This window comes from Sarcophilus harrisii, chromosome 2 (genome assembly GCF_902635505.1).
Source record: "Sarcophilus harrisii chromosome 2, mSarHar1.11, whole genome shotgun sequence".
Taxonomy (NCBI): domain Eukaryota; kingdom Metazoa; phylum Chordata; class Mammalia; order Dasyuromorphia; family Dasyuridae; genus Sarcophilus; species Sarcophilus harrisii.
The window spans coordinates 157,312,341-157,339,922 of record NC_045427.1 but is presented as its reverse complement, the minus strand read 5'-3'; the positions used below and the strand labels follow the sequence as shown (position 1 = coordinate 157,339,922).

The following is a 27,582-nucleotide window of genomic DNA, read 5'->3' as shown; positions in this document are numbered from 1 at the left end:
TTCTGTGGGGGGTCTAGGCATGTTGCTAAGCAACCATTTCCTGACTTCTGGGCCAATGGGATGCCAGGAAGATACTTGCATCCTGGAATGAAAGCTGCTGCTTGAGTATGAGGTTGTCAGTATCAAACTTGCTGCTCCTCTGGCTGTAGTGTGTAAAAGGGTCAAAAGTAGAAATTATCTTATGAGTAATGCCCTATCTATCCAAATTCCAGTGTCTCCATGAACCTGGTTTCCATAGCTAATGGAAATTCCTCTTTTATTAAATATAGGAATATTCATTGGCAGTAAAAGCTGGGGAAAGAATAAAGAACAATGGACATGCTGGATTCAGAAGACTTGAGTTCAAATTATGATTTGCCCTTTACTGTTTGTGTGATCTTAGGAAAATTACTTAATCTCTTTGGACTTTTAGTTTCCTTATTTGTAAATTGATAGGGTTAGATGCCTTTTAAAATCCCTTTCCAGTTCAAAATCTAGGATCCTATGATACCTTGATCTGAACATAGTCTGCAATCCATTCTATCTGAGGCATTAGATGAGAAGAGTAAACCGTGTTCTTCCTACTCTTCTCTAGAGGGAAACTTTTATTCTCTTCTATAAGTTGTTCATTTGCTGAGGTATCCCTGGAACAAAGGATAAAGAAGTCAAAGCCAAAAATAACTTTGCCTGAGGACCTCCTTCCTATTCCAGACAGCCAGCTGGACATTTTATCCAGCATTAGGGTGCCCTCAGGGCAGGAGCAGAAACAAAAAATGAATATAGATGTATTTGTGTATATGCATATATATATATACATATCATACCCACATATCTACACATCATATATATGTATTTACTGCAAGTAGAGCGCTATTGTTTTTTCAAGACTCATATCCTCTGATTTTTAAAAATAACATTAAATTTTTTCCAATTACATGTAAAAACAATTTTTATTAAAGTTTTTTATTTTCAAAACATATGCATAGATAATTTTCAACATTCACCCTTGCAAAACCTTATGTTCCAAATTTTTCCCTCACCTCACCTCCTCCTCTAAACAGCAAATAATCGAATATATGTTAAATGTGTACAATTCTTCCATACATATTTCCATAACTGTCATGCTGCACAAGAAAAATCAAATAAAAAAGAAAAAAATTGGAAAGAAAACAAAATACAAGCAAATAACAACAAAAAGAATTAAAATACTATTGTGATCCATACTCAGCTTCCACAATTCTCTCTTGTGCAGATGGCTCTTTTCAGCATAAGACCATTGAAATTGGCCTGAATCATCTCATTATTGAAAAGAGCCACATCCCTCAGAATTGATCATCGTATAATCTTGTTTTTGCTGTGTACAACGATCTCCTAGTCACTTCACTTAACATCAGTTCATGTAAGTCTCTCTAGGATTCTGTGAGATCATTTTGCTGATTGTTTCTTATAGAACAATACTATTCCATAACATTCATATATCATAACTTATTCAGCCATTCTCCAAATGATGAGCATCCACTAAGTTTTCAATTTCTTGCCACTTACAAAAAGGGCTGCTACAAATATTTTTGCACATATGGGTTCTTTTCCCTCTTTTAAGATCTCTTTGGGATTCAGGCCCAGTAGAATGCTGAATCAAAGGATATGCACTTGGTAGTTTGCACTTGATAGAGCTTGATAGTTCTTTGGGGATAGTTCCAATTGCTCTCCAGAATAGTTGGATCAGTTCACAATTCCAACAACAGTGTATTAATGTCCCAGTTTTCCCACATCCTCTGTAATATTAGTCATTATCTTTTCCTGTCATTTTAGCCAACGTGAGAGGTGTGTAGTGGTACCTCAGAGTGGTCTTAATTTGCATTTCTCTGATCAATAATTATTTAGAGCACCTTTCATATAACTAGAAATGATATCAAGTTCTTCATCTGAAAATTGTCTGTTCATATTTTTTGACCATTTGTCAACTAGAGAATGACTTGAATTCTTATAAATTTGAGTCAGTTCTCTCTATATTTTAGAAATGAGGCCTTTATCAGAATCCTTGAATGTAAAAATTTTTTCCCAGTTTATTGCTTTCCTTCTAATCTTGTCTGTATTGGTTTTGTTTGTACAAATACTAAAATCAATTCTTAACATTCATTTTTAAAATGTTGATTTTCAAATTATCTTTTGCCCTTCTCCCTCCTTGAGAAGGCAAGCAATTTGATATAGATTAAATAGGTGCAATCAAACAAAACATATTGTGAAAGAAAATACAGACAACTCCTTTTTCCCCACCCAAAAAAAAAAAAAAGACACGAAGAATGAAGTTAAGTCTTTATTCAGTTCTTTCTCTGGAGTTAGATAGCATTTTTCTTTAGTTTTTTCTCAAATTGAATTCATTCTTCTGATCTCCTAAATGTTTTCTTTGCCTATTCAACATCAATTTTTAGCATTGTTTGCATGAGTCAAAACAATATTTATTGATTTGACATTATTTGAGATAGGAATTATCACAAAACAAAAACAGATTTCCTATTCTCAAAGAAGAAACTTTAAGAAAGAACAGAATCGCAAATTGTCTCTGAGTTGCCTCAGAGAGCTAATTTAGCCAAAATATTAAAAATGGGCCCTTTAAAAATATACCCAATTAGCAGTGATGCCTCTTACTCTCTCTCCTCAAAAAGGTGAACAAAACATTTTTCAAAATGTGTAAGTAAGATCAAAAAGAAGTGTTGAAAAACAGGACAATTTAAAAGTAAGTGTGGAATTTATTTTATATAACTTTTTAAAAGTTTTAGGTTAATGAAATGGAAACTCATAGCTTCATATTCTATTTTCTTTTTGTGTTTAAGTTTAAAATAATTTAAAAAGCATACCCAATAAGTAATAATCTAGCTTTTACTTAAAGATCTTCAATGAGGGGTTTAGTAACTACTACCTTCTACTTTTGAATAATCTCAATTATTAAGAAAAGCTTTCTTATATCAGATTTCTAATTTCTTCTTTACTATTTTCATTCCATTATAAGCCCTCCATTTCTCCATTTGGGGCTAAGTAGAATTTTTTTGTTCACATTTCAAGATTTTCAAGATCCTATTTCATTTAAAAATAATTTACATTTGTTAATCATCTTATAAGTTTGGAAACTGTTGAAAATAATGAAATTGTGAGATATTTAATGTGTGGTTCATTGCTCTTTTTATTGAGCTTTGTTTTATTATATTTCATAGGTATCTTGGTTTTTGTTTTGTTTTTTAAACAAATTGAAGATCTGTGGCAACCCTGAATTGAGCAAATCTATTCGTGCCATTTAGCACAATGTGCTCACGTTGTGTCTCTGTCACATTTGGTCTCTTAATATTTCAAACTTTTCATTATTATTTTATTTTTATAGTGGTGTTGATCAGTGATCTTTGATGTTACTATTGCAGTTGTTGTGGAGTGCTATGAGCCATACTCATATAAGACAGTAAACTTAATTGTGTATGTTCTGACTGCTCCACTCAGGGACTGTTCTTTTACTCTTTCCATTTTCTCTGGCCTACCTGTTCCCTGAAACACAACAATATTGTGCCAATTAACTGTGGCCAATTAAGAGAGTGTGACTGATGACTTTGTGCAGTTCTGCCTCACTTAAATCCAGCTCATGAGCAAGTCAAGAATCACCCTATGATATTACTGGTTCTCTTTGAAAATTAAGGGTGAACAACAACTCAGAAAGTACTTTGAACTTTTATGTGAATTGGCAGGGTTCCCCCTCAGATGGTACATATAATGTAGTAACCGTTATTAGGCAAACCACAAAAACTGCATTCTCCAGAGAAGGGTCAATTAACTGGTTCTCTTATGGTCTTAACAGAACCTCAGGACTTCCCATTGATTGTCATCCAATAATTTCAATTAGCCCCTTAGCAAAGCTATTTACTAAAATGATCTAGTAAAAACAATTGGTACACATCTCCTTCCCTCATTTTTCTCTCCCCACCCCAATCTGTGATAGTCTCTGACAAATATATACAGATTCCATGGGAAGTATGGACTCAGAGTAAAATGGGAGCGAGAGGCACTGCATTTCCCTTTGGTGTAATTTTTTGCGAGGCTCCAAAGGTCATTTCTTTTAAAGAGTTCATAAGCTGCACTTCTCTCTAGGACAAAAAGTTATTCTACTTAAAGTTGACTTTATTGTTTGTTGTGATATGGGAGCCACCTGCCAGTGGCCGCTGGAGGTTTAACTCAGACCTGGAGAATGGATCTCTTCATGTGAGAAGATGATGATGATACAAAGAGACTGAGAGGCAGTTGATGTTCTCTGACCTCTTCACTGAGAGGCAGTTGCATTGTCTGACCTCTCCTCTTCCCTTTGCCTCCAATTTTTCATTCCCAGTCCATAAGCACCATCTGTGTCAGTAAAGGCTGCTTTGCAACTCCTTCAGATGTTATGATCCACATCTGTGGAGGCTCTTAGAGAATTGACTTGTCCCTTCACTTAGGCATGGTCCTTAACAATTGTTGAGCACTTTGTCCTATGAAGCTAGATAATCTGTATTTATCTTCAGTATGTCTTCAGTGTGTTTCCTTCTTCTGACCCTTCCTAGTCCAGTCTTTTTGATAACATGATCAAATTTGGGGAAGGGGAGAGAGAAGGAGGAGAATAACATTCTCTTTTGGCTTAGTTTCTTCTTTATTGCCACTGAATATATGCAAAAAGATTTGAACTCATCAAAGGCACTGATTTTTGGAGTCCAGAAGAGACTTAGATACCAAAGGGAAATTTTATGACGCTCACTACTATTTTACTCAAAGTTTGAATTCATATTTCTCCTGGATTCTGTTTATATTGTGTCATTGGCTTGGGGTGGGATGAGGGAGAAAGGGGAAGGGAAGATGTATAACAATTGTAATAGCCTATTTTAGTAAGGATCTCTCAGAGTCTGTAGTCCACTACCACTTGACTGGTTCATTTTCAAATTCAACCTGCTATTGAACTGACTGCTCTTTTTCTACATTGCCTAAAAGGTGTGAGTTGATCTCAATCAATTACAAATGGTTACCTGTGTGATATCAATCTTTTCAAATGTATTATTTGCAAATTAACTGTGGTATTTTTGGCAAAGTCCATAGTCCCATATCCTGTGTCTTGGGGAAGTTCAAGCATTGTCTTTTTTCAGTATCTTTTACAAAGAGTTTCAGAAATGTTTATGTGTCACAGTTCATTATTGTTTATCTCATCTATCATCATCTATTAATATGTATGATTAATAATAATAGATTTTATTAATAGATTTAATTTATTAATTAATTTTGTAAAATTTTAATTTATTAATAGATAGTTCTTAAAATGAATTAAGCCTATGGTTGACCATTTGGGGTTTCTGAGACAATAGGCAAATCTCATTCTATAGACTTGCAAGTTAATAAGAATCTCAGATAAATAATCTGAATTCATGTCATAATACAGCAGGCTAGCTCTAGGTTTATGAGAGATAATAGTGTGCTTTAGGCAGAGTGAAGTCATTGGATGATCTTGAACAAATGCATATAGAAACACCACATATATCTGTCTGTAAATAGTCAAACAATCAAAAGTTATCTCAAAAAAGAACTTGTTTGCCTTATAAGGAATCACACTGGAAGACTATCCAATTACATATTAAAGAAAAATGCTAATTTTTCTCAACTATCCCTGAAAACTAATATATACTAATATATCTAACAATGAGAGTACCGGAAGAAGAATCTTTCCATTAGTCTCTGAAAATAGAGCATCCTAAAATTCTTCTGACTGATGTTCATGCAAGTTTGCCCAGGTGACCAATTCATAGAGGTTAAAAATAAGTAAACGCTGCATTGAAGCAACAATATTTTCCAGATCATCTCAATGAAATTTTTAATTAAAATATAATTTAATTAATTTTTGATATTTCAATCTTTTCAATTTATTGAAATTCAAATTATTGAAATGAATTGAAATTGAAATTTATTTTCAATAAATCAATTATTTCAATCTTTGCTGGTTGTCTCTCTTGTTAAGAAAAATAAAAGGAATTTAGTACTTAGTAGAAACAAAGTTTGGAAAGATTTTTTTTTTGTCTTCCAGACTTTGAGCCTTTTTTTTTTCCTATAACATATAACTTGTTTTATATAAACACCTATAAGTCTCTTTGAGCTGAATCTTATGATATTCAAAACATGTACATTTATAAAAAAAGTAGTGTCTTTTGTGTATTTCTTTGTGTCACCATTTGTCTAATCCCCTACAGAGCTATTTTATCTTGCTTTCCCAGCACCACAAGATTTCTCACTATATATATGTCCTACAGAATTTCCTGAATCTATTTCTCTTCTTTACAGGTTATATGCTACCCAACAGAACATACTAAATGAAGGTGTGGACTAGATCTCAGGTTGATCCTGGTTTTAAATCTAAGATCCAATGATCTGAACAGCTAAATGCCTGAGTGACTTTACTCCAGTTTTAGTCTGTTTAAGTGCCTCCATCCTGAAGTGTTGTAATTTCTTATTTTCCTAAAACCTCATCACAATGTATAAAGATTGTAGGACTTTTAGTTACTGAATAAAAGAAATAATGCCACTCTGGAAACATCTTGTAATTGATCTGAGATCCTATCACCTGTCTTTTTTTTTTTTTTTAATAGCCTTTTATTTACAGATTATATGCATGGGTAACTTTACAGCATTAACAATTGCCAAACCTCTTGTTCCAATTTTTCACCTCTTACCCCCCACCCCCTCCCCTAGATGGCAGGATGACCAGTAGATGTTAAATATATTAAAATATAACTTAGATACACAATAAGTATAATGACCAAACCATTATTTTGCTGTACAAAAAGAATCAGACTCTGAAATATTGTACAATTAGCTTGTGAAGGAAATCAAAAATGCATGTGTGCATAAATATAGGGATTGGGAATTCAATGTAATGGTTTTTAGTCATCTCCCAGAGTTCTTTCTCTGGGCGTAGCTGGTTCAGTTCATTACTGCTCCATTGGAACTGATTTGGTTGCCTATCACCCGTCTCAGGCTATATTAAGAAAAAGAAAAAAAAATCTTTTTGATTAAGAGCTTATTGTAAAAAGATTTTATATATATATATTATACATAATATATATGTGTGTGTGTTTGACATAAAAACTAGACAAGGGATTTCCTTCGGCATAAGGAACTAGGGAAGATGCCTCCTTTCCCACTGCAAAGCACCTCACCTACTAGATTTGGAGACTTGACTAGACTAGCGCTGAGAAGCAGCTCGCTGATTTGTCCAGAGTCTAACAGCCAGCGTGGGTCGGGGTCAGGATTTGAACGCAGGTCTCTGCGGTTTTTAGAACAGCTTTTTTTCATTACACGCCACCTCTCATTTTAATAGCTGTTAATTTTTTTGTAAACTATTTGCATACATTTTCCTGAGCCTTCTCTCCAGTGACGGGACTATGGGAACTTTCCCTTTTTGTGAATGAGGAAACGAACTACGAAAAAAGGGTAATTGATAATTCACCCTTAGAGTCAAAGGCTTCCCGACGCCAAGGCCCGTTATCTCCCTCCCTCCCTCTCCCTTTCTCTCTTCTTTACATTTCTTAACGTATCATGCCCCCCCCCCCCCACACCCATCCCCCCCTGCTGCTAGCGCAAGGATGGCCATTTCCCCCGTTTGCTGCCGGCCTGCTCCCCAGCATGCGCCTTTCTCCCCCGGAAGAGAAGTTCCCTGAGGGCAGGGGCTGGCCGTTCATTTGCGCGCTCCTGCGCCTGGCACAGAGCTTTTTGCACTGCGGACACGGAGGAAGCGCGGCTAGAATCGCTTATTTCTGAGACTCTGTCTCCTCCTGCGCCTCTCGTCATCTCTTCAGTGCTCGCATCCCTGAGAAGCGGCGCTCTAAGGTCAACTCTCGGAACACTTTCCCACGGCAAAGGAGGCGCCGCAGCCCGCCCCGACCCGCAGCGTTCGCCCCTCCTCCGGGCTCCGCCCCGGCGCTTCCCGCCCCCTTCTTTGGCTTCCCTCCTTTCATTCCCTCGGCCCGCCCTTCCCCCCCGCCTCCCTATTCTTTTCTCCTTTTTTATGCTCCCCAACGTCCACAACGTCGGGATGGGGAGCCTGCGCCTGCGCCTGCGCCATGGGGCCGAAGCCCCTGCCCGCGGTGGGGAGAGAGGAGAGACTGACGGGCCTTTTAACCAACGGGAGAGGCCGTCGCCCAGCTGCTGGGAGGCGGGGCCTTCGCGAGGGTGTTAGGTTAGAGCGAGGCGTGACCTAGTTGACAGGCTTTGAGGGGCTGCTGCCGCCGCCGCTGGTGCCGCCGCTGGTGCCGCCGCCGCTGGTGCCGCCGCCGCCGCCGCTGCTGTCGCGGCTGCAGCTCTCGGGGCGCCCGGAGACGGGAATCAGAGCCGGAGCCGAGGCGGGAGCGCGGCAGTGAGGACGCGGGGAAGGGAGAGCCGGAGGAAGGGGGGACGGCGGCGGCGGCGGCTGCGGGAGGGGGGCTGAGACTCTTTCACTTTTTGGATTTTCCCGAGTTCCCCCTCCCACCCCGCGCGCGCACACACCCCCCCTGTTTTCCTGTGAGCCTGGGGAACTTGCAGCTCAAAGCCAGCCACCCCCACGGCAACATGTACCCCAGCAACAGGAAGAAAAAGGTGTGGAAAGAGGAGAAAGGTAACCGGCCCCTTTATTTTCTCGGGGTAGCTGGTGGTTGGGGGTGAATGGGGGAGGTGTCATTGCCGCGCCGCCCTCCTCGTGGGCCGCTGTCTTTGCTCTTTGCTGATCGCTCCCTCCTATGTGCGATCTTTCTGCCCCTCGTAGTGCCTCCCCCCTCCGTCTCCGTCCCCGTACTTGCACACACGAGTGTGCACACACGTGCACACACACACACACAACCCCCTCCTCCCAGCTTGCTCTCCTGTACTTTGGTCTCAGGTGTTTGTTTCTCTTCTCCTTTCCATTCTTCCAGGTTGGGACCTGCACCCCGAATGATTTTGCCTTCTTCTTTCTCCTCCGCTTCCTCTCCACCCCCTCCCCCCTTTCCCCCATCCCCAGCTGGGACCTTCGCACATCCACCTGCACGTGCCGACCTGACTGTCACCTGGTGGTGGGGGCTGCTATTTCCTCCAGCTTCATCCCCCCCTTCCCCGACCTGTCCCGTCCTTGTTTTTCATTGGCATAAAATGACAACACCTTTGTGCTTTTATCTTTCCTTCCTCTCCCATTTGACTTGACCGAAGTATGACTATTATTTCTACTAGGTGGGCATCCCCCAATAGATAATTCCATAGGATGTCCAGTTGACCCCAAACTAGTGGGTCTGTATAGGATAATTAACTTCTTTTTTTGTCCCTATATGTTTTCTTTCTATCTGACCCCCGTTGATAAATTGAAGTTTCTTGGAATAAGCTCTTATATCCCTATCTTACACGGACTCCCTAATATTTGTGGAGATTAAGGCTTATCCAAGTCAGCCTGTATTGTTAGTGTCATTGATTTTGTGTTTAAAAAAAAAAAAACAAAGCCTAACAATCTATCTTGATCGTTTTGTATATGTATTTTAAAAGGAAAGTGACTCAGGAAAGTATAGTTTTATACAAAGCACACTTTGACATACTTTCTCTCTTTCTCTCTCTCTTTTTTTTTTTTTTTTTTTTCCACTTCTCTTTTTCTTCCCTTATTTGCTTTTTACAAAAATATAAAAACATTCCTACCGGGCCGCTGCTCTCAGTACATCACCCTCTAAGATAGTCCGTACATGTGTATACTTTATTCTCTGTGGGAATATCAAGCAATGAATAAATGCCAGGTTGAAAACCTTGTAAACTGCTACCCCAAAATTGGAAACTTTTATTTCAAGGCTCAGTCCTTTTGAACAAGAAAGGCAAACAAAGGAGATAAGAAAGAGATTTAAGCTGAAAAAGAGAAACTCCAATCGAGTATTTCTCATACAACACCACTGGGAGGCATTCACCCTCCCTCCCTTTTAGAATTTCAGTAAAGGCTATTAGGACAATTATGGGTCAAAACAAATCCTGTCAAAATTAGGAAGATGGAAGACTAATATGTCTTAATATAACAAAATAAAACTACAACCTTAGAAAAAGGTCTCTAAAGCATTAGAGATTTAGCTTATGTTCCATTTTATTGTAAAAAATTTTTATTAGGCAGAGTACTGAAAAAGCTAACCTTCTAATAGATTTCATTGTTGATGATCATATTAAGACTCAAAGCCTGAGTCCCAACAGAACATCTTAGAATTAGTAAATTTTAGATAATTCTGATAACTTTAATTGATAGCAAATTTTCTATTTGGGTTAAGACTTATTTAACTACAGTTATATATGGCCTTTCTGAAAAGATGGGATTTAATTCTTTGTTTTACATGTTGTTAAAATCCTTTACATACATCTTTATTCATGATCCTGAGATATTACAATTTACAGCAATGATTGCTTATTAGTGGAAAAAAACTTTTTGTTATATATTTTCATTAAAATGTAATGATTACTTACTATCTGTTTTCCATCATAACAAAGGAATACTTTTCTAACTTTAAATGACTTTACGCACCCTATACTGTTGTCTTTTAACAGCCATGCAGCTATACATGACTAGCAGATGTTTTAAAACTTCTTTTTCGGTGACTTTCTACATTTGCTTGTATTAGTGTAGAAAGAAAAGTAACCAGATTATAAAGTCATGAAGTGTTTCTTCATATGCATGATGATGGCATATGATAATAATAGTGTCTGTAAGCCAGAGTTAAATTACCTCGTATGCTTATAACTTTTATTTCACAAGAGAAGTTTTGTAACCTGAAGTCTTTAATGTAAATTTAAGTGTGATTTTTGTCAATGAATTATCTCAGTATTTAGTTAAATTGCTTGCATGCTAAAGATTTGTTACACTCCAAAGTAGTCAGACCTCCCTTTTCAAAGAGTTATTAGTACCACAATTAATATTAAAGAGGAAATAGCATTTATGAACTTTTAATAGACATATCATTAGAAAATCTGATTGGTTTCTGTTTAAAGTTAAATTATGAAACACTGCTGACCTACCTAATTGAAATGACAAGACCCCATGCAAACTTACTTAATAAACTCAATGTCTAAATAAAAAAAGATATTTGCTGGCCTGCATTATTGTTTTAGATTTCATTGTATGTGTTTTGGTAAATCCTTGTGGACAATATTAAATTTTAAGAAGTGAATTGTTTTGCTCTATAAGAATAACTTTTACATAATCCTGAATAAACCTCTTGCACTCCTATGGAATCAATGTGCTTAGTACTATGTATTTTCTGGTTTAAAGAAATATCCTGCTAAAGTTCTCAAATCCTTATATTGTTCTAGTTTAGAAATATCTTGCCAAAGTTCTCAAATCCTTATATTGTCAAATTAATGTCCTTGGCTCTGCATTTTTGAATCTTAATTTATAAAAACCCATTATATTGAAAATGGGTAGTTATATTTTATTTAAATATGTTTTATAATTTCAAGTTTCCAGTGTGAATTATTTTCTATATAGTTATAGGTGGTTTTGTTGTTTTTGTTTTCTTGTTTAAGATTTTCAATGATATTCCTATAAGTTATGACTAACCTTTATAAAACCAGTTACTTATAACTCCTCTGAACCTAAACAGTGAGAGGCAGAGGGCTGTGTAAGTAGATAGAAATCTAGCCTTGTAGTCAGGACCTAGTTTTAAAACTTGTCTTTAATAATCTGTGTGACCATAGGTGGGGTGCCCTAGATAACTTACTAAAAATCATACATTGCAGAGGAATTGCTGATTTTCATTGGTAGAGGGAATTTCCTTAGCTAGAATTCCCCAAACCCATGAAATCACAGGTACAAATTATCTTTCCAAACTTCAAGAGTAATTAAGCATTGGAAATATTTTTATATTTTGTTTATTTTTTAAAAAGATTAACATGAAGTAATCTCCCTCAACTATACATAGATGTTATGAATGTTTCTTATTATTTTCTTCAAGAATATAACTTATTTTGCTATTAGTGCAAAAACTCTTGGTTGGAGTAAGATGACCTGGTTCTCTCAGGAGTGGAATGAAAAAGGGCAAGTCACTGAACTCTTTAGGCCTCAGTTTTTCTGCAAAATGAGATTAATTCTAAAATTTTAGCTCCTCAATTTCATAATTTTATCAAGTATTCAATTACTTTAAAATTGTGAAAATATTTTATTGTAAGTGTTGGTCAAGAACACTTCAATTTTTTCATGAGGTCACTCACATTTTTCAAGACATTTTCAAAGGTTGAATGCAAAATAAGACTAAGTTTTGAAGTTTAAAAAATAAAAATGATGATTTGCATTTTTTTAAAAGAACGTTTACTGAAGATGACCTTGGAAGAGAGACGCAAAGAATACCTGAGAGATTATGTTCCTTTGAAAGACATTCCATCATGGAAGGAAGAAATGAAGAGCAAAAGCCAGAATGACGGTAAGTTTTAAAATGCCTAGCTCTTAGATGTAACCTTTTTTCGAAGACCAGCAGGAAAAGTGTAATCCTCTAGAATTTCAGTAATATTAACTAACAGTTGGTAAAAAGAAGGTATCACTTCCTGCTGTTTGAAATTATTATTGGGTCATTATTTAGATTCCATTTATATCTTTTTTTTTTTTGTAATTGAAATTGAATTAATGTAGTTGAATAATGTTGTGAGGTAGGACACAGACAGGTTTGAATTCCTACTATAGAATGTATGTGTTGGGAGACCATGGCTAAGATTTTTTAACTTCTTTGGACCTCAGTTTCTTTATTTTTAAAAGTGGAATAATACTTGTATGTTCTCTTTACAAAATGGTTATACAGGCTTTGTAAAGTGTAAAACATTAAATATTGCCAAATAATATTATCATCACAATTATTACTTGAGGCATGCATTTTTTTCTAGTTCTTAGACAAAATGCTATATATTCAGTATATGTAACTCTTTATGGAAGTTCAAGTAAAATAATCATTAAAAAATATACCTTTAGTAATACCCTGCAGTATGAGTCTTTCTAATTTTGTAGCAAGTGACTGGCATCAGCTTTTCCCTAAAACTGACTAATTTCATATCTATATGCATTTTTAAAATTACAGTAATACATTCTGTATATTGAATGTGTGCTTTCTGTGAACAGTATTTAATCAATGCTTGATACACTGGAAAATTTAAAAGATCATAAGAGCTAAGGATTTTTTTTCTTTTTAAAGTTACTTTTAAGAAATAGAAATGTAGGAAAAGATAAAAAAGTAGGAGTAACTTTAAGCATGAGTGAACTATAATATTGTTTTCTTTTTAATGATCCAAGCCACTATCTATACATATCTATCCACATAACAACCCCCCCCCCCCACACACAAACATGGATATAAGTATATATATTTATATGTACATATATATGTGTGTGTGTGTGTGTGTGTGTGTGTTGGAATCTTTACAAATTGTTAAGTCATTAGAGTTGATAGAGACAATAATTATCTAATTTATCATGGTTCAGTATGATTGATCTGATCCTACAAAGGAGATGTTATGGGGCAAAAGAAACAAGGTAGAACTGATAGACAATAATGCTTGTGTTCACACCTTTAGAGAGCTCATATAAGCAAGAAGTATTTACGTACTCATTGGAGTTCACAAATATGGGAGATTCACAAAGTTAACTTTGTAACTTTGTGAATTCACACCTCCCTTAATCCCTCCCTTGGAGGGGAGGAGTAAACCTTTGGGAGATGATATATAAGAAGCGGACAGAGACTCAGGTGAGAATTCAGCTGAATTAGATTGAGAGGGGAGCTTCAAGTGAGTTCAGCCAGAAGCCCTCTCTCGGAGGCAAGAGAGATTCATTACAACTTTCACCTTGGTGCTGGCTGGAGGCTGAAGAAAGCAGAGGCAGAAGCAAAGGACAAAGCTGCAAGAGCTCTTAGAACCAAGCAGAAAGAGAGGCCTCTAAGAAAACTAACCGGGCTATATTGAAGGACACAATAAAAGATCTGAACTTTTAGCACTTGGCTGCATTTGGGTGATTATTACTTTTAACTGAAACTAAGGCTGCCTCCAGAAAACCTCCCCAAGAAACCTGCTCCCAGAGAGAACCATTATTATTTTAAAGAAGAAAAAACACCACATATATGTATATGTATACATAATGTATATATATGTACACATATATAAATATGCATATATATATACACACATACTCAAATATATTTACATATTTACATGGCTATATAGTTTTAATTACACTAAAGTTCTACTTTTTTACTTGCCCTCCTAAACTGAAAAGCCTTTGTAATTCTTCTTGAAAGGGTTTGGGGATATAGATTAGTATGTCTATCTATCAGTTAAGGACCAGCAGTTTGAGAGGAGGGTGTTGAACTTTTTGGTCACAGCCATTTTAGAGACTATTTACTAAAGTATAGAGAAGTTGATATCTCTGTTAGTAGAAGAAGTACCCACTTTTACATGTGTTCAATAAAAAATTCTCATGTCTTTCAAAATAAATTTTAAACTAAGCTAATACAATGTTACTTAAAATAGCTAATTTGTTGTTGGTGGAGTTGTGAACGAATCCAACCATTTTGGAGAGTAGTTTGGAACTATGCTCAAAAAGTTATCAAACTGTGCATACCCTTTGATCCAGCAGTGTTACTACTGGGATTATATCCCAAAGAGATTATAAAGAAGGGAAAGGGACCTGTATGTGCACGAATGTTTGTGGCAGCCCTTTTTGTAGTGGCTAGAAACTGGAAACTGAATGGATGTCCATCAGTTGGAGAATGGCTGAATAAATTGTGGTATATGAAAATTATGGAATATTACTGTTCTGTAAGAAATGACCAACAGGATGATTTCAGAAAGGCCTGGAGAGACTTACACGAACTGATGCTGAGTGAAATGAGCAGGACCAGGAGATCATTATATACTTCAACAACAATACTAGATGATGACCAGTTCTAATGGATCAGGCCATCCTCAGCAACGAGATCAACCAAATCATTTCTAATGGAGCAGTAATGAACTGAACTAGCTATACCCAGAAAAAGAACTCTGGGAGATGACTAAAAACCATTACATTGAATTCCCAACCCCTATATTTATGCACACCTGCATCTTTGATTTCCTTCACAAGCTAATTGTACAATAATTCAGAGTCTGATTCTTTTTGTACAGCAAAATAATGTTTTGGTCATGTATACTTATTGTGTATCTAAGTTATATTTTAATATATTTAACATCTACTGGTCATCCTGCCATTTAGGGGAGGGGGTGGGGGGGGTAAGAGGTGAAAAATTGGAACAAGACGTTTGGCAATTGTTAATGCTGTAAAGTTACCCATGTATATATCCTGTAAATAAAAGGCTATTAAATAAAATTAAAAAAAAAAAAAAAAGAAGTAATGAAGCAAAAAAAAAAAATAGCTAATTTGTAAGGAGGGAACAGACTTAGGAATTTAAATATAATTCCATATGAGAGAGAGAGTTAGAATAAAATTGAATGAATAACTAATTCATTATTTTGTCATAATTGACCATAGCTAAGTTTCTAATATGAGTTTTTTTGTCTTAGTACAGACATGTCAGCTTAGTGACATCATGTAAAATTATATGTGATATGTAATTTTTATTAATTTTTCTCTTGAGTTTGCATTATTCAATTTAATTTTTTATTTGATTATACTTAAATGATTAAAAAGTGACAAATTATTCTATTTTATTACATTTTTAAAAATATGTTAATGATAATATTAAGAAACTTGATGGTTAGGTTAGAGAAGAGGTATTTTTTTAACCCGTTAAATATTTTTGTTTATTATCCTTCCCTATATCTATAAATATTTGGACTAGTGTAGGCCAAAGTGTTGTATTGTTGGTAAAATGCAAAAACAAGAGTTTTGCAAATGCACAAATCTAGTGCAAATTAATATATAGAATAAGTTCCAGAATTTTCAAAGGGAGAAAAGATTTTTCATAATTATTTTAAAAGTTAGGTGAAATGATTTGACCTGTTTTCATTTGCTATCTTTCTGTTTATGCAAGAGTTCTATAATGCCACTCCATTGCTGCTTGTATTATTTGCTGTCTTTGGATATAACAAAACAGTGTAGTAGACTCAGTTGTATTCCTACTACATTTCTCTGATTTAAGTGAAAATCAGGGACCATATCTAGAATTAAGAATTTGATACTAATAGCTTCTAGTACAGCATAGCATTAAGAAGAAAACTGTCATAATTTAATTCATCAATCATTTATTAAGCATTCCCTGTAATTGTAGCACTGTGTTCCCCCTTGGAAATATAAAAACAAAATGAAAAACTGCCCCTGCCCTTATGGAGCTTATGTTCTCTTTGGGCAATAGTTCAGAGAGGCAGCATGCTTAATTAAATAGAATTCTGGATTTGGAATCAGATAGACCTGGGTTTAATTCCTATTTCAGACACTTAGTACTTGTGTGACCCTGGGTAGCTCACTTAATTTTGCTGAGATTAATTTTTTCATTTGTAAAATGAGGATAATTATGTTATCCCAGAGTGTGATGTGATGAACAAATGAATTAGCAGAGTATTTGGGCTTTTCAACTCTGCTTTTTTGTCATATTAGCTTATTTTGTTTGCCATGTCCCACTGTTAAGTCATATTGGGCTCATAGGCCATTGAAATCTATAGGTTATTGTTCTTTTTACATGAATTACCATCTAGTTATATTATCCTCATATATAATTATGCATTTTTTATCTTCAAGCATAGTACTTTTTATTTGTCACTATTGTATTTAATATTATTAGGTTTTCATAATTTTTTCCACTTACAAGCCTTTTTGCATTCTGATTGTATCATTTAATATATGTAGCTATCTAGCTTACTGTCCTTCACAAAGTGGTTTAAAAAATTAGTCTGTCATTGATACATGTTGAATAGAACATGACTAAGGACTGAGCCCTGTAGCACTCATTAGAGACTGATGATTGACATTAGTCCATTATTATACTTTTGAGTTCAGTTCTGAAACCAGTTCATATTAGCCATACTATTATTAAGCAACATATCTTCAAGTATATCATGAAAGACTCTGTCAAATTCCTTGTTGAAATCCAGGTAGAATAAAGCATTTCATAAATCTTAAAAGACTTTATAAAGTACTGCTGCTTTGCTTGCTGGCTTTATAGACTTAGCTACTTTGAGGCTCAAAGCTAAGGATTATCTGTAAAATGGGTATCATATTAGTTCTGTCTGCTTCACCAGACTAGGACAAGGATTTTGTAAAACTTAAAATGTACTTCCAAAATGGGAGTTACCATAAAGAGTTATAATTGCTCTTGCTTTATAAAAATGGGATTTATATTAACAGTTTTCATTGCCAACATCATGTCTATCTATGGTATTTCCCAGATTTGCATAGTCCACTGTGATGACCACGTATTTTAAAATCAACCGGCGTCAAGAATTCAGGTTAAGGGAAAATCTTCAATCTTTATTCTTTTTGGAGATGAAGGGGGATTAGCAATGTGAGCAGCTGCAACAGGAACCAGCCAGCAATCTCTTTCCATTTCTCTCTCCACCCCTCTGCCTCCACCCACCAAAATCGTCATTTTCTATATAACACATTAGGACTTGCACAAAGAGTAGGCAGGGGGCCATTCTTTCTCCAAGCATATATATTAATAGAGTTTGGTCCAATTACTATCTAGCCTCACATGCTTGGGACCTTAATTCATCAACTGGAGCTTCAGCCCATTACAGTCCACTAACTGTGTCCCCCCACTCCAAAAAAAAAAGAGTTCACAATTACAGAATTTTAGGATTGGAAGAGACCTACCTCAATGCCAATTAATCCATTACAAAATACTAAAAAAGCATTTGCTCAACCTCTGCTCACAGACCTCAAAGAAGGGGAATAAACAGTCTTAGGAGACAGCTTGTTTCACCTTTTGATCTAATTGTTAAGAAGTTTTTTCTGACATCAAGCCTAAATTTGCCTATTTGCAACTTCCATCCATTGTTCCTTGTTCTGTTTTTTCTTTTTGAACTAATCAAAATAAATCTACTTCCTTCTTTACATCATATCTCTTCAGATACTCAAAGACAGCATCACATCACCTTTGAGGAGTCTCTTCTGGTTACCCATGCCTTGTATATTCAAACGATCCTCTTTTGACATAAATTCAAACCCTTTGATCATCTTTTTTTTGCCCTTCTCTGGACACATGGCATCTAGAACTGAACAATGTACTCTAGATGAGGTGTGATGAGGGCAGAGAACCATAGGACTATTAACTCCCTATTTCTGAAAGCTATGCCTTTCTCAATGCAGTTGTCACACCACACTGATTACTCATATTGAATTTAAAGTCCCTAGGTCTTTTTAGGATCACTATCATATACTGTGCACACCTACCATCTTAACTTGTGAAGTTAAATTTTTTTTTTTTTGTATTTAACATGAAGGATGTTACTTTTATCTCATTGAATTTTCATTTTATTAGATTCATCCCATTTTCTAGCCTGTCCTTTTGGATCCTGACTCTTTCATCTTCTGCACTAGTTATTTCTTTCAGATTTTTGTCATCTGCAAATTTGAAAAGCATGTCAGACTTTTATGCAAGTCATTGATAACCATGTTACACAGCACACGATCAGGTATCGATCCTGAGGTGCTCAATTGGACACCTCTTGGTAAGGAGTTCTCTTTTAGTTCAAACTTCTAACCAGTTCTAAAGGCATATATTTGTATAATCTAATTCTTATTTGTCTTTTCCACAAGACTGGTATGAGATACTTTATCAGAAGTTTTACTAAAATTGAGGTACACTCTATGTTCATAGTGTGTCCCTCATTTCTGGGTTTTTTTATACTGCCAAAGAAAAAGGAAAATGAAGCTAGTCTAGTATGAAGATATTCTGGTTGTTTGTAACCATTAATTCTATTTTTAGATGTTTTTCAGCTATATTTTTAATGCTTTGTTCTAGAATTTTCTCAGAAATTGAAGTAATGTTCAATGGCCTATAGCTGTAGATACTATTTTCTTATCCACTGTACTTCCCCCCCCCCCCAACAAACCACTTTTCCCCACCCCTCCCTAATAAACAAATAAACACAAAACCTTGGAAAATTTGCTTTTTCCCAATTTTATGTTACCTTTTCTTCTTTTCATGGTCTTTCTAGTACAACTGAACAATCTGACAGACTTGATTAAAAGATTAGTCTAGCAGATGTCGCATTTAATGAAAAGATTGCTGACAGAGGACTCAGTAGTTAACATTCCCAAATTCTTTGAGTATTTTGGGGTGTGGGTCATTTGGACCCGGTGATTGCAACATATTGAAGGCAGCTATTAGTTTTTCTTTTCTTTTCTTTTTTTAACTTATTTTCTAATTTGCTTTTCACTTTCTTTCCCCTCTCTTCCTTTGCTCTTTTCTTCCCAGTATGCAGATGAGTCTCCTTGGTAAAGGAAACAAACCTGGAATAAGAGTTGAGTAGTTTTGCTCTCTTTTTGTTGTTTCTTTTCCCATCTTCTTCAGTTAATTATCCTATTCCTTGTTCCTCTTCTTTCTTCCAATGTATCTAAAAAAATCCCTTTACTATGTTCACATTGTTTTGGGATTTATTTAGCTGTCTTGACATTATTTTTACAAGATTATGTCTTATTTTTGTATTCTTAATTGCTTACTCTGCTTCCTCCCTTCTCTGCTTATTCTTTTAAAATCCAAAGAAAGATGAGTTATTTGTGCAAACATGTTGATTTCTTTATTGCTGCTTCTCATTACCCATGGGTATTATTTGCATTTGTTTTGTTAAGAGTTTAGTTTTAGTGAGCTTCTCATTCCATTTGAACTGACTTCCTTTGTAGGAAATTGGATTCTATCTACCTACTGTATGTTAGGCACTCAAAATAGTAATAGTAAAGAATGAAATAATTCCTACTTTCAGTTAGTTAACATTCTATTTAGGAAGACAAGTACACATAAAATATACACATACAGCAAAAATATTAAATTAAATCTATATGTGTGTACACACACACACACACACACAGTTGTTAAATAAAAGGTAGTTCATGAGGAAGGGCACTAGTGGTTGATGGCATCTGAAAAGGTTTCACAAAGAAGAAGATACCTGAGCTGCATGTTAAAGGAAAAAAACTACATTACAAATATGGGGAGGGGGGAATAGTCAGTGCAAAGTCATATTGATGGGAAGTGGAGTGTTACCAATGAGGAACAGAGAGAAGGCTTGTTTAGTTGATTCTTGGAATAGAGGAATATTGTCCAGTGAGCATAGAAAGATAGGTTGGAACTAGGTTGAAGAGTAATTTAAAAGCTCAACAGAAGTGTTTCTATTTTATCCCAGAAATAATAAGAAGCCACTGGAGTTGTTTACATAAAGGAGTTACATTATCAGATCTGTGCTTAAGGAAAATTACTTTAATAGCAATGTGTTGGGTGGACTAAAGAATTGAGAGACTTGAGACAGGGAGAACAGTTAGAAGATTATTGTGATAATCTAGGCAACTGTTGATGAAGGCCAAATACAGTGGTAGCTGTTTGAATGGCATTAGGGATACACATGCAAGAGATGTTGTGAAAGTAGAAGTTTCAAGATTTGGCATTTGATTGGATAGCTAGAATAAGGAATAATAAAAATAATGCTAAGAATATGGACTGGAGATTAGAAATTTGTTGTTACCTTTGAAGACATACGAAAGTTTGCAGATGAATTAGGTTTGGGGGAATGATACAGAGTTAAGTTTTAGATCTAGCACAAATTTAGAGGAGAGATTAGAACCAGATATTGTAGTTCTATGAGTTATCTGTCTAGAGAGTGATATCTGTTACTCAAGGGACCTGATGATGTTACTGAGAAAAAAGAACAGAGGGAGAAAAGAAGAAGGCCTAGGATAGAACCTTAGGGAAATACCTACATTTTGGGGGTGATTAGGTAGCAAAAGAACCTGAGGAGTGAGTACTCAAATAAGGGGAAGGAAACCCCAAAGATAATATTATTTCTCTCTCTTCTTGTTTAAAATCACTTTTCCCTAAGTCTAGGGTGCATGTTTTCCTTTTCATCTTTGACAGATACTAAGAAGGAATGGCCATTTACAAGATTCTTGTTTGTTGTGATATGGGAACCACCTGCCAGTGGCTGCTGGAGGTCTAACTCAGACCTGTAGAATGGATCTCTTCATGTGAGAGGGTGATGACTATTCAAGGAGACAGAGAGGCAGTTCCTGTTCTCTGACCTCTCCACTGAGAGGCAGTTGCATTGTCTCACCTTTCTCCTCTTTCCTCTTGCCTTCAATTTATTTCATTCGTAATCCAAAAGGAATATCTGCTTTAGTAAAGGCTGCTTTGCAACTCCTTCAAGTGTTATGATTCACAGCTATGGAGGTTCTCAGAGAATTGACCTGCCCCTTCACTTTAGGCATGATCCTTAACACTTGTTGGTTATTTTTTTAATATAAATTTCATGTGATGGGTTTTCCCAAACTATTTTAACATGACTTTTATTAATAAATTAATGATTTTATTAATAATTTTTATTAATAAAATTATGATTTGTCTTCAAAGGCACACGGTTATTTCATGTGCACTATTGCATTAAAAACAGAAACTGTTTACTTTGAGAATCCTGACTATATCATTAAAATAACATTTATTTCTTGCTAAGTTATTTGCATATTGATGGGTTTAGGAGGCATTCTGAAGCCTTGTCTCCATTTTTATTCCACTATTATGTTAAAAAAACAACTCAATATGGGAATAAAGATTGGAGAACTGAACCAAAGTATTGTAAGTTCAAGTACTGTCTTGTTTATTGTTTGTATTTCCTACACTATGCTCTGTACAAAGTAGATTGACCCTTACTGAACATTTTTGAATGAATTATTTTTATCAGTATAGAAAATATTTATATTTATTACTTATATTTATATTTTCATAACAAAAATCAGGTAACTTTTAAAAAAAAGTTCTTTAAGAGGGATAACCTATAAGTTGTTAGTGTTAGCTAACTAACCAACAGTGTTAATATTAAAATGGGCTTCAAATTATTGTATGGTAAAGGTGCTTTAATCACCAGTTGATGAGAAGCTGTTTTAATTCCAGTTTACTATTATTACAATTACAATTTATTATAGCATTCTAAGATCATTATAATTTGTTTTTCCTTTTAGTAGAGTACCATTTGAAGTTTTGGAGAAATCATTAAATGTAGTTAAATATTATGTTTAACTAAGTTTAAATTAATTAAACATTAATTACATGATTAGTAAAACAATTAGTGAACTATTAATAAACATATTAATTAAACATATTGTTTATATGTTACTTACCCTACAATATTTAAAAGTTTATATTCTTTCAGGAGAATGACTTTTCATTCTAATACACTTTGGCAACCCAATATTTCATATTCTAGTTGTTTTATATTTATATTATTCAAGCTATAGAAGCTTGAAACTGCACTAAGATTTCTGGGATAATGTATTTTAGAATAATATCTTTCTTAAGTTTTTCTTATTTTTTTTGTTTTTTTTTTTTGTTTGTTTTTGGGAGACAACTGGGGTTAAGTGACTTACAGGTAGTAAGTGTCAAGTGTCTGAGCCTGGATTTGTACTCAGTTCCTTCTGACTTCAGTGTCAATGTACTATCCACTATACCATTTACTGCCCGAACTCATTTTAAATAAGATTTCACACCTTGTACATTTGGAAAATTTCACTGAATCAGTTTTCTTCAAAAAATGCATTTGTTAAAAAGAAACCAAAAAACAGAACAGCTTAGATTCATTTGCAAGAACTTAAAAAATATATTTGTGACATTGATCCTGATATTTGAATTTAAAAAATAGAATAACTTTTTGTGTGTAATGACATTCTTCACATAGGTATAAGTTTTGTCTTACAATTAGGGGAGTCAGGCAACTTAATCTTGTGGGAAAAATTGAAGAAATCACTGAAGTATTTTTATTTTTATTTTTTTTGTGTGCTAGAAACCTAAGGGTTCTATTTCCTGAATAGTACTATAATATGTGATTCAGTACCTTTAGTTTTCTTTGTCTTGATTTCCCTTTTTGCATTTTCTGATAATGTTTTTATACTGATTTTTAAAGAATATCCTGAGGGACAAATAGTATTTACTCTAACCAAATTTTTATGTGTGATTTTTTTGAAAGTGTGGATTTAGTACTATGTGTATTATCCTTAATTTTTTAAAGCAAAACAAAAATGGAAAGCAAGTCAGTGTCTTTTAAATGTGAACATGTCTTTAATATTGAGATTATTAGATGAAATATGCTGCAAACTCGCTTTCTTATTCTGTACCTTCTTATAGTGAAAGACCTGTTATAGCTTGTGTAAAATTATGCTTTGTTTCATGTTGTTTTAATTGATGTAAATTCAAATGTTTTTAGATGGGCTGAAGTGTAGTTTCAAGGTGCGCTTTCTTTTTCTTTTAATTTTATTTTCCTTAATCTAAGTATACCATCTGGAAGATTTTTTATATGGTCTGTCCTTATTTTTAAATATTTAGTTTTGAAGTTCATGAGTAATCAAAATAACATTTTAAATATAGCAAAGTGGCTTACCTGTGCATTATGATGTAGAAACAAGCTGAATAATATTTATAAAAACAAAAAGCATCTGTGAAATAACTTAAAATTCAGATATGATTTCATCAGGAGCTCAGGCTACGAAAACTGTCTTTATTAATCTTGAAACTTACATGCAACTTGTAATCTTAGAGATTTTCGTGGAGATTTGTGTAAATCAAGAAAAATGTTTTGAGTCATCTCTGATCTTAGTGGACACCATGGAGACTGGATTGCTGTAGAGTTCAGGGGTCCTCAAACTTTTTAAATAGGGGACCAGTTCACTGTCCCTCAGACTGTTGGAGGGCAGGACTATGGTAAAAACAAAAACTTTGTTTTGTGGGCCTTTAAATAAAGAAACTTCATAGCCCTGGGTGAGGGGGATAATTGTCCTCAGCTGCCGCATCTGGCCCGGGAGCTGTAGTTTGAGGACCCCTGCATCTTAGTAGATCAAGTTCAGTCAAGATCCCTTCAGCTCACTTACAATAGATTGGAATGGGTATTGTCTTTCAGAGCTGACTTGGAACTAAGTGGTTGGTCATACTGGTGTATGGTTACACATCATATCTACGATTGCTTTGTTCCAGACTCTAGATTTTGCTGGACTAGAACTGCTTTAGATTTCTGTAATAATGACCTGGTGGTTTGTCTTGTCCCACTTATCTTTTCCTGACATGTATTTTTTGTTTATTCCAAGTATATTTCTTTTTCTGAAAGAATCAACAAGATTTTTCTTTTGAAATTTCTCTAGCATAGTAAAAAGTTTAGTGTAAATTAACTGATGTTTATTTGAGCCTTATATGCAAAATTTCAAAGGACTTTTGGCCCTATGGATTTACACTGTTAATATTAAAATAGGGAGATTTGTTCATGAAATTTGGTGACAGTCACTATATTAAGAAAGATGGGATTACTTTTAGGACTGAAGTTGAGATGGTTTAGGCACCAGAAAATACAGAATTTGAACAGTTGAATAAGACTCCTATATTGAAACTTTTGTCTTAGTGTAGAGAGAAACTTATAGGTAACTTCCTCAACAAAAGTTGATGACAAAGATCCCTTTGTAATTTTGTTTCTGTCATTTGTACTTTTATCATGTGATTATCTATGGTCATATGCCTTAGAATTATCATGTAATGTTATCAGTAAAATGTTCCTTCCTTCCTTCCTTCCTTCCTTCCTTCCTTCCTTCCTTCCTTCCTATTAGTCAACTAGAATGCTATATAATCTTCTGCTTAGTTCTAGTTATTTAGACCTTGGCCTTTTGTTGTTGTTGTTGGGAAAGAGACATTGTTGTCCTCATATTATTCTATCTGAATAAGTGCATTAATTGAGTAGATAATATTACTGGGAACAGTTGGTATTTTAACAGTGACAACAAAAACCCTAAAATAAAACAAAGAAAATTTTTTATTCTGCACAGGATGAATTGAGGTTTTTGTTCAGTCATTTAGTAATTTTCTTTGTTGACCCTATAGATCATATCATATCAATGTTGCCCATGGGGTTTTCTTGGCAAAAATACTGGAATGATTTGCCATTAAGGCAAATCAGAAGTTAAGTGACTTGCAAGGGTCTCACAGCTAGTAAGTATCTGAGGTCAAATTTGAATTCGGCTTTTCCTGACTCCAGGCCCATATTCACTGAGTCATCTGGTTGCCTCCAATTTGTCTTACTCCTTTTTGTATTCTGTTAGAATTCTCTTCCCTTCAAAGTTCAGCTCAGATGCTCCTTTCTCTGTGAAACCTTTCTTAACAGGCAGACACCTTTCTCTTTTTCCCCAGCTCTTATTGGTACTCTTTCTTCAAATTGTCTTTTATTTACTTCTTTATGTAACTTACTCCCCCTCCTGTAATGTAACTTCACAGAGTTGTGATGATTAAATGAGATAATATAAAGCATTTTTGCAAACTGCAAAGTACTTATATATAAGCCAGATATTATTTATGATTATTATTAAATTTTAATTATAATTAGGGGAGGAACTATTTGTACATAATTAGTAGTTAATAAATACTTGAATTCAACTGGATTTTAAAGAGTCCCATTTCTACTTGTTTGTTTTTTTCAAAAGAAGACAATGTGACTTATAGAGGAGAATTTTATGAGGGCAGCAGCTAGATGGTGCAGGGAATAGAGTATTGGGCTGGTTTCAGGAAGACTTGATATATCTAGCCTCAAAAAGCTCTGTAACTCATGTCAAGTCACTTAAACTTCTGTTGCCTCATTGTTCTCATCGGTAAAATAGAAATAATAATGCAACCTTCCTTTTAGAGTTGTTATGAAGATCAAATGAGATAATAATTATAAAATGCTTAGCACAATTTCTGGCACATGGCAAGTGCTGTATAAATGATAATTATGATTTTTAAAAAAATAAAAGTGAAAAGTTAAATGTTCTCCAGGGTCCGTGCTTGTCTGTGTTTATATATACATGCATATATATATATACACACATACACATATATTTACCACATTTATGAACTTCAGTGATAAGAAAAACTCTTGTAATTGATAATGTTTACTATATATAATTAAAGTTACCTACTCAAATCCTGCTTTGTATTGTTTTTTGGCTAACTTTGTTTTTGTAGGCTCACCCTATGCTCTTATGCACCTAATTAATGACATGATTGTTAGTTTGCTTTCCAAAATTGGTATATGTGCATGTGTGTGTGTGTGTGTGTGTGTATATATATATATATATGTATATATATATATATATATATACGTATTTGTGTATATTTGTGTATGTGTATATACATACATATACACAATATTTAATGATTGTGTAATCCCCAAGGCATATAACCATAGATAAGCTTAGGGTAGAAATAGAATTCACAAGAAGAAAACTATGTAGGATCTTTTTTGTAAAGCCTTTGTTTTATTTTTGTTACTACCCACTTTATCACTTACAAAGGTGGTGACAAATATAACTAACAAAGCAGGAACTGTGGCAAAGACTGTGTGCAATGGTCTTGTGTCCTTACCACAATAGGAACTGTGGCTCCCTGCTTTCTGATTTTAGTTCAAGTGTCTCCTGGTTCAAATAATAGGGATTCCATATTAAAAATACAGTATCTGTCTTCAAAGAACTCTTGAATTATGAAGATCTTGAATGTGGTTATCATTTCCTCTAATAATAAAAACAGAAAACATGTGAAAGACAGAATTGTTCTGAGTCTTATTGGGCAATTAACTAGATCAGAAATCCTTATTTTCAATTTCTTATCCCTTAGCTAATCTATATAGAATACAGAGGCGAAGTAAAATATTTTAAAGTATTCTGTGTTTTTTCCAATACTTATATCAATAAAATTAATCTTACCAGCTTTAGGCTCTGAAGACAATCAATTATGCCTATTTTTTTTTTTTTTTTACTTTTTGCAAAATATAGTTCAGTATATAAGTAACTATTTACTTTTTGGAAAATACAATAAATGGGTCCAAGTTTATCAAGAGATTTTGGGTTAGTTAAACATTGTGGAATTTCTTCCTAAAAATCAGGAAATAATTATAGGTATTATTGAATCTTTATAAATATTATGCTGTATATAAAATATATCAGAAGTTCAAATTACCAGTTTTTTGGACAGAAGTCATCAGAGTATTATAAGATTTGTTTAATATTCTGAAATCGCAAACATCGTCACCTAAAGACTTAGAAAATAAGCCTAATGTTGGCAATTTGAGGGATGTCTTTTTAAGAACGTATATTTTAAATAGTTTAATTTTATTGTGAGTTCTACCTATTTACTGCTGAATAGTACTACTAAACATACTACTGATTTATTACTTGCTCTGTAGTGTTTCTGTAGAACCTTTGTATTGACAGCTTTGGGGACTGAGGCTTCCTGGTTGTTAACATGTTTTAGTTTTGCAGACTGGTAGTATGTGCCTGCTTATAACAATTCCACTTGGCATTTCCAGTACTGACTTTTAATTATTAAAATATTTCACTTTTCTCTAGACATTTAATATGTGGTATGGTTCTTTTTTTCACAGATACCATTAGAAGTTGAGGAATTAGGTAGA

General features: G+C 34.6%; 1 protein-coding gene across 2 annotated transcripts in view; it reads left to right on the top strand.

Annotated features, from left to right (window-relative positions):
- The first annotated feature begins 8,136 nt into the window (after positions 1-8,136).
- Positions 8,137-27,582, top strand: part of MACROD2 (mono-ADP ribosylhydrolase 2) — a 2,094,477-nt gene continuing 2,075,031 nt past the window's right edge. The window contains exons 1-2 of one of the 2 annotated variants that reach the window (XM_031949176.1): positions 8,137-8,623; positions 12,297-12,413. In XM_031949176.1, coding sequence (XP_031805036.1) covers positions 8,578-8,623; positions 12,297-12,413 — 163 coding nt within the window. In that variant the 5' untranslated portion in view covers positions 8,137-8,577. The remainder of the gene's footprint in view (positions 8,624-12,296; positions 12,414-27,582) is intronic. The other variant, XM_031949177.1, reaches the window with a different exon arrangement.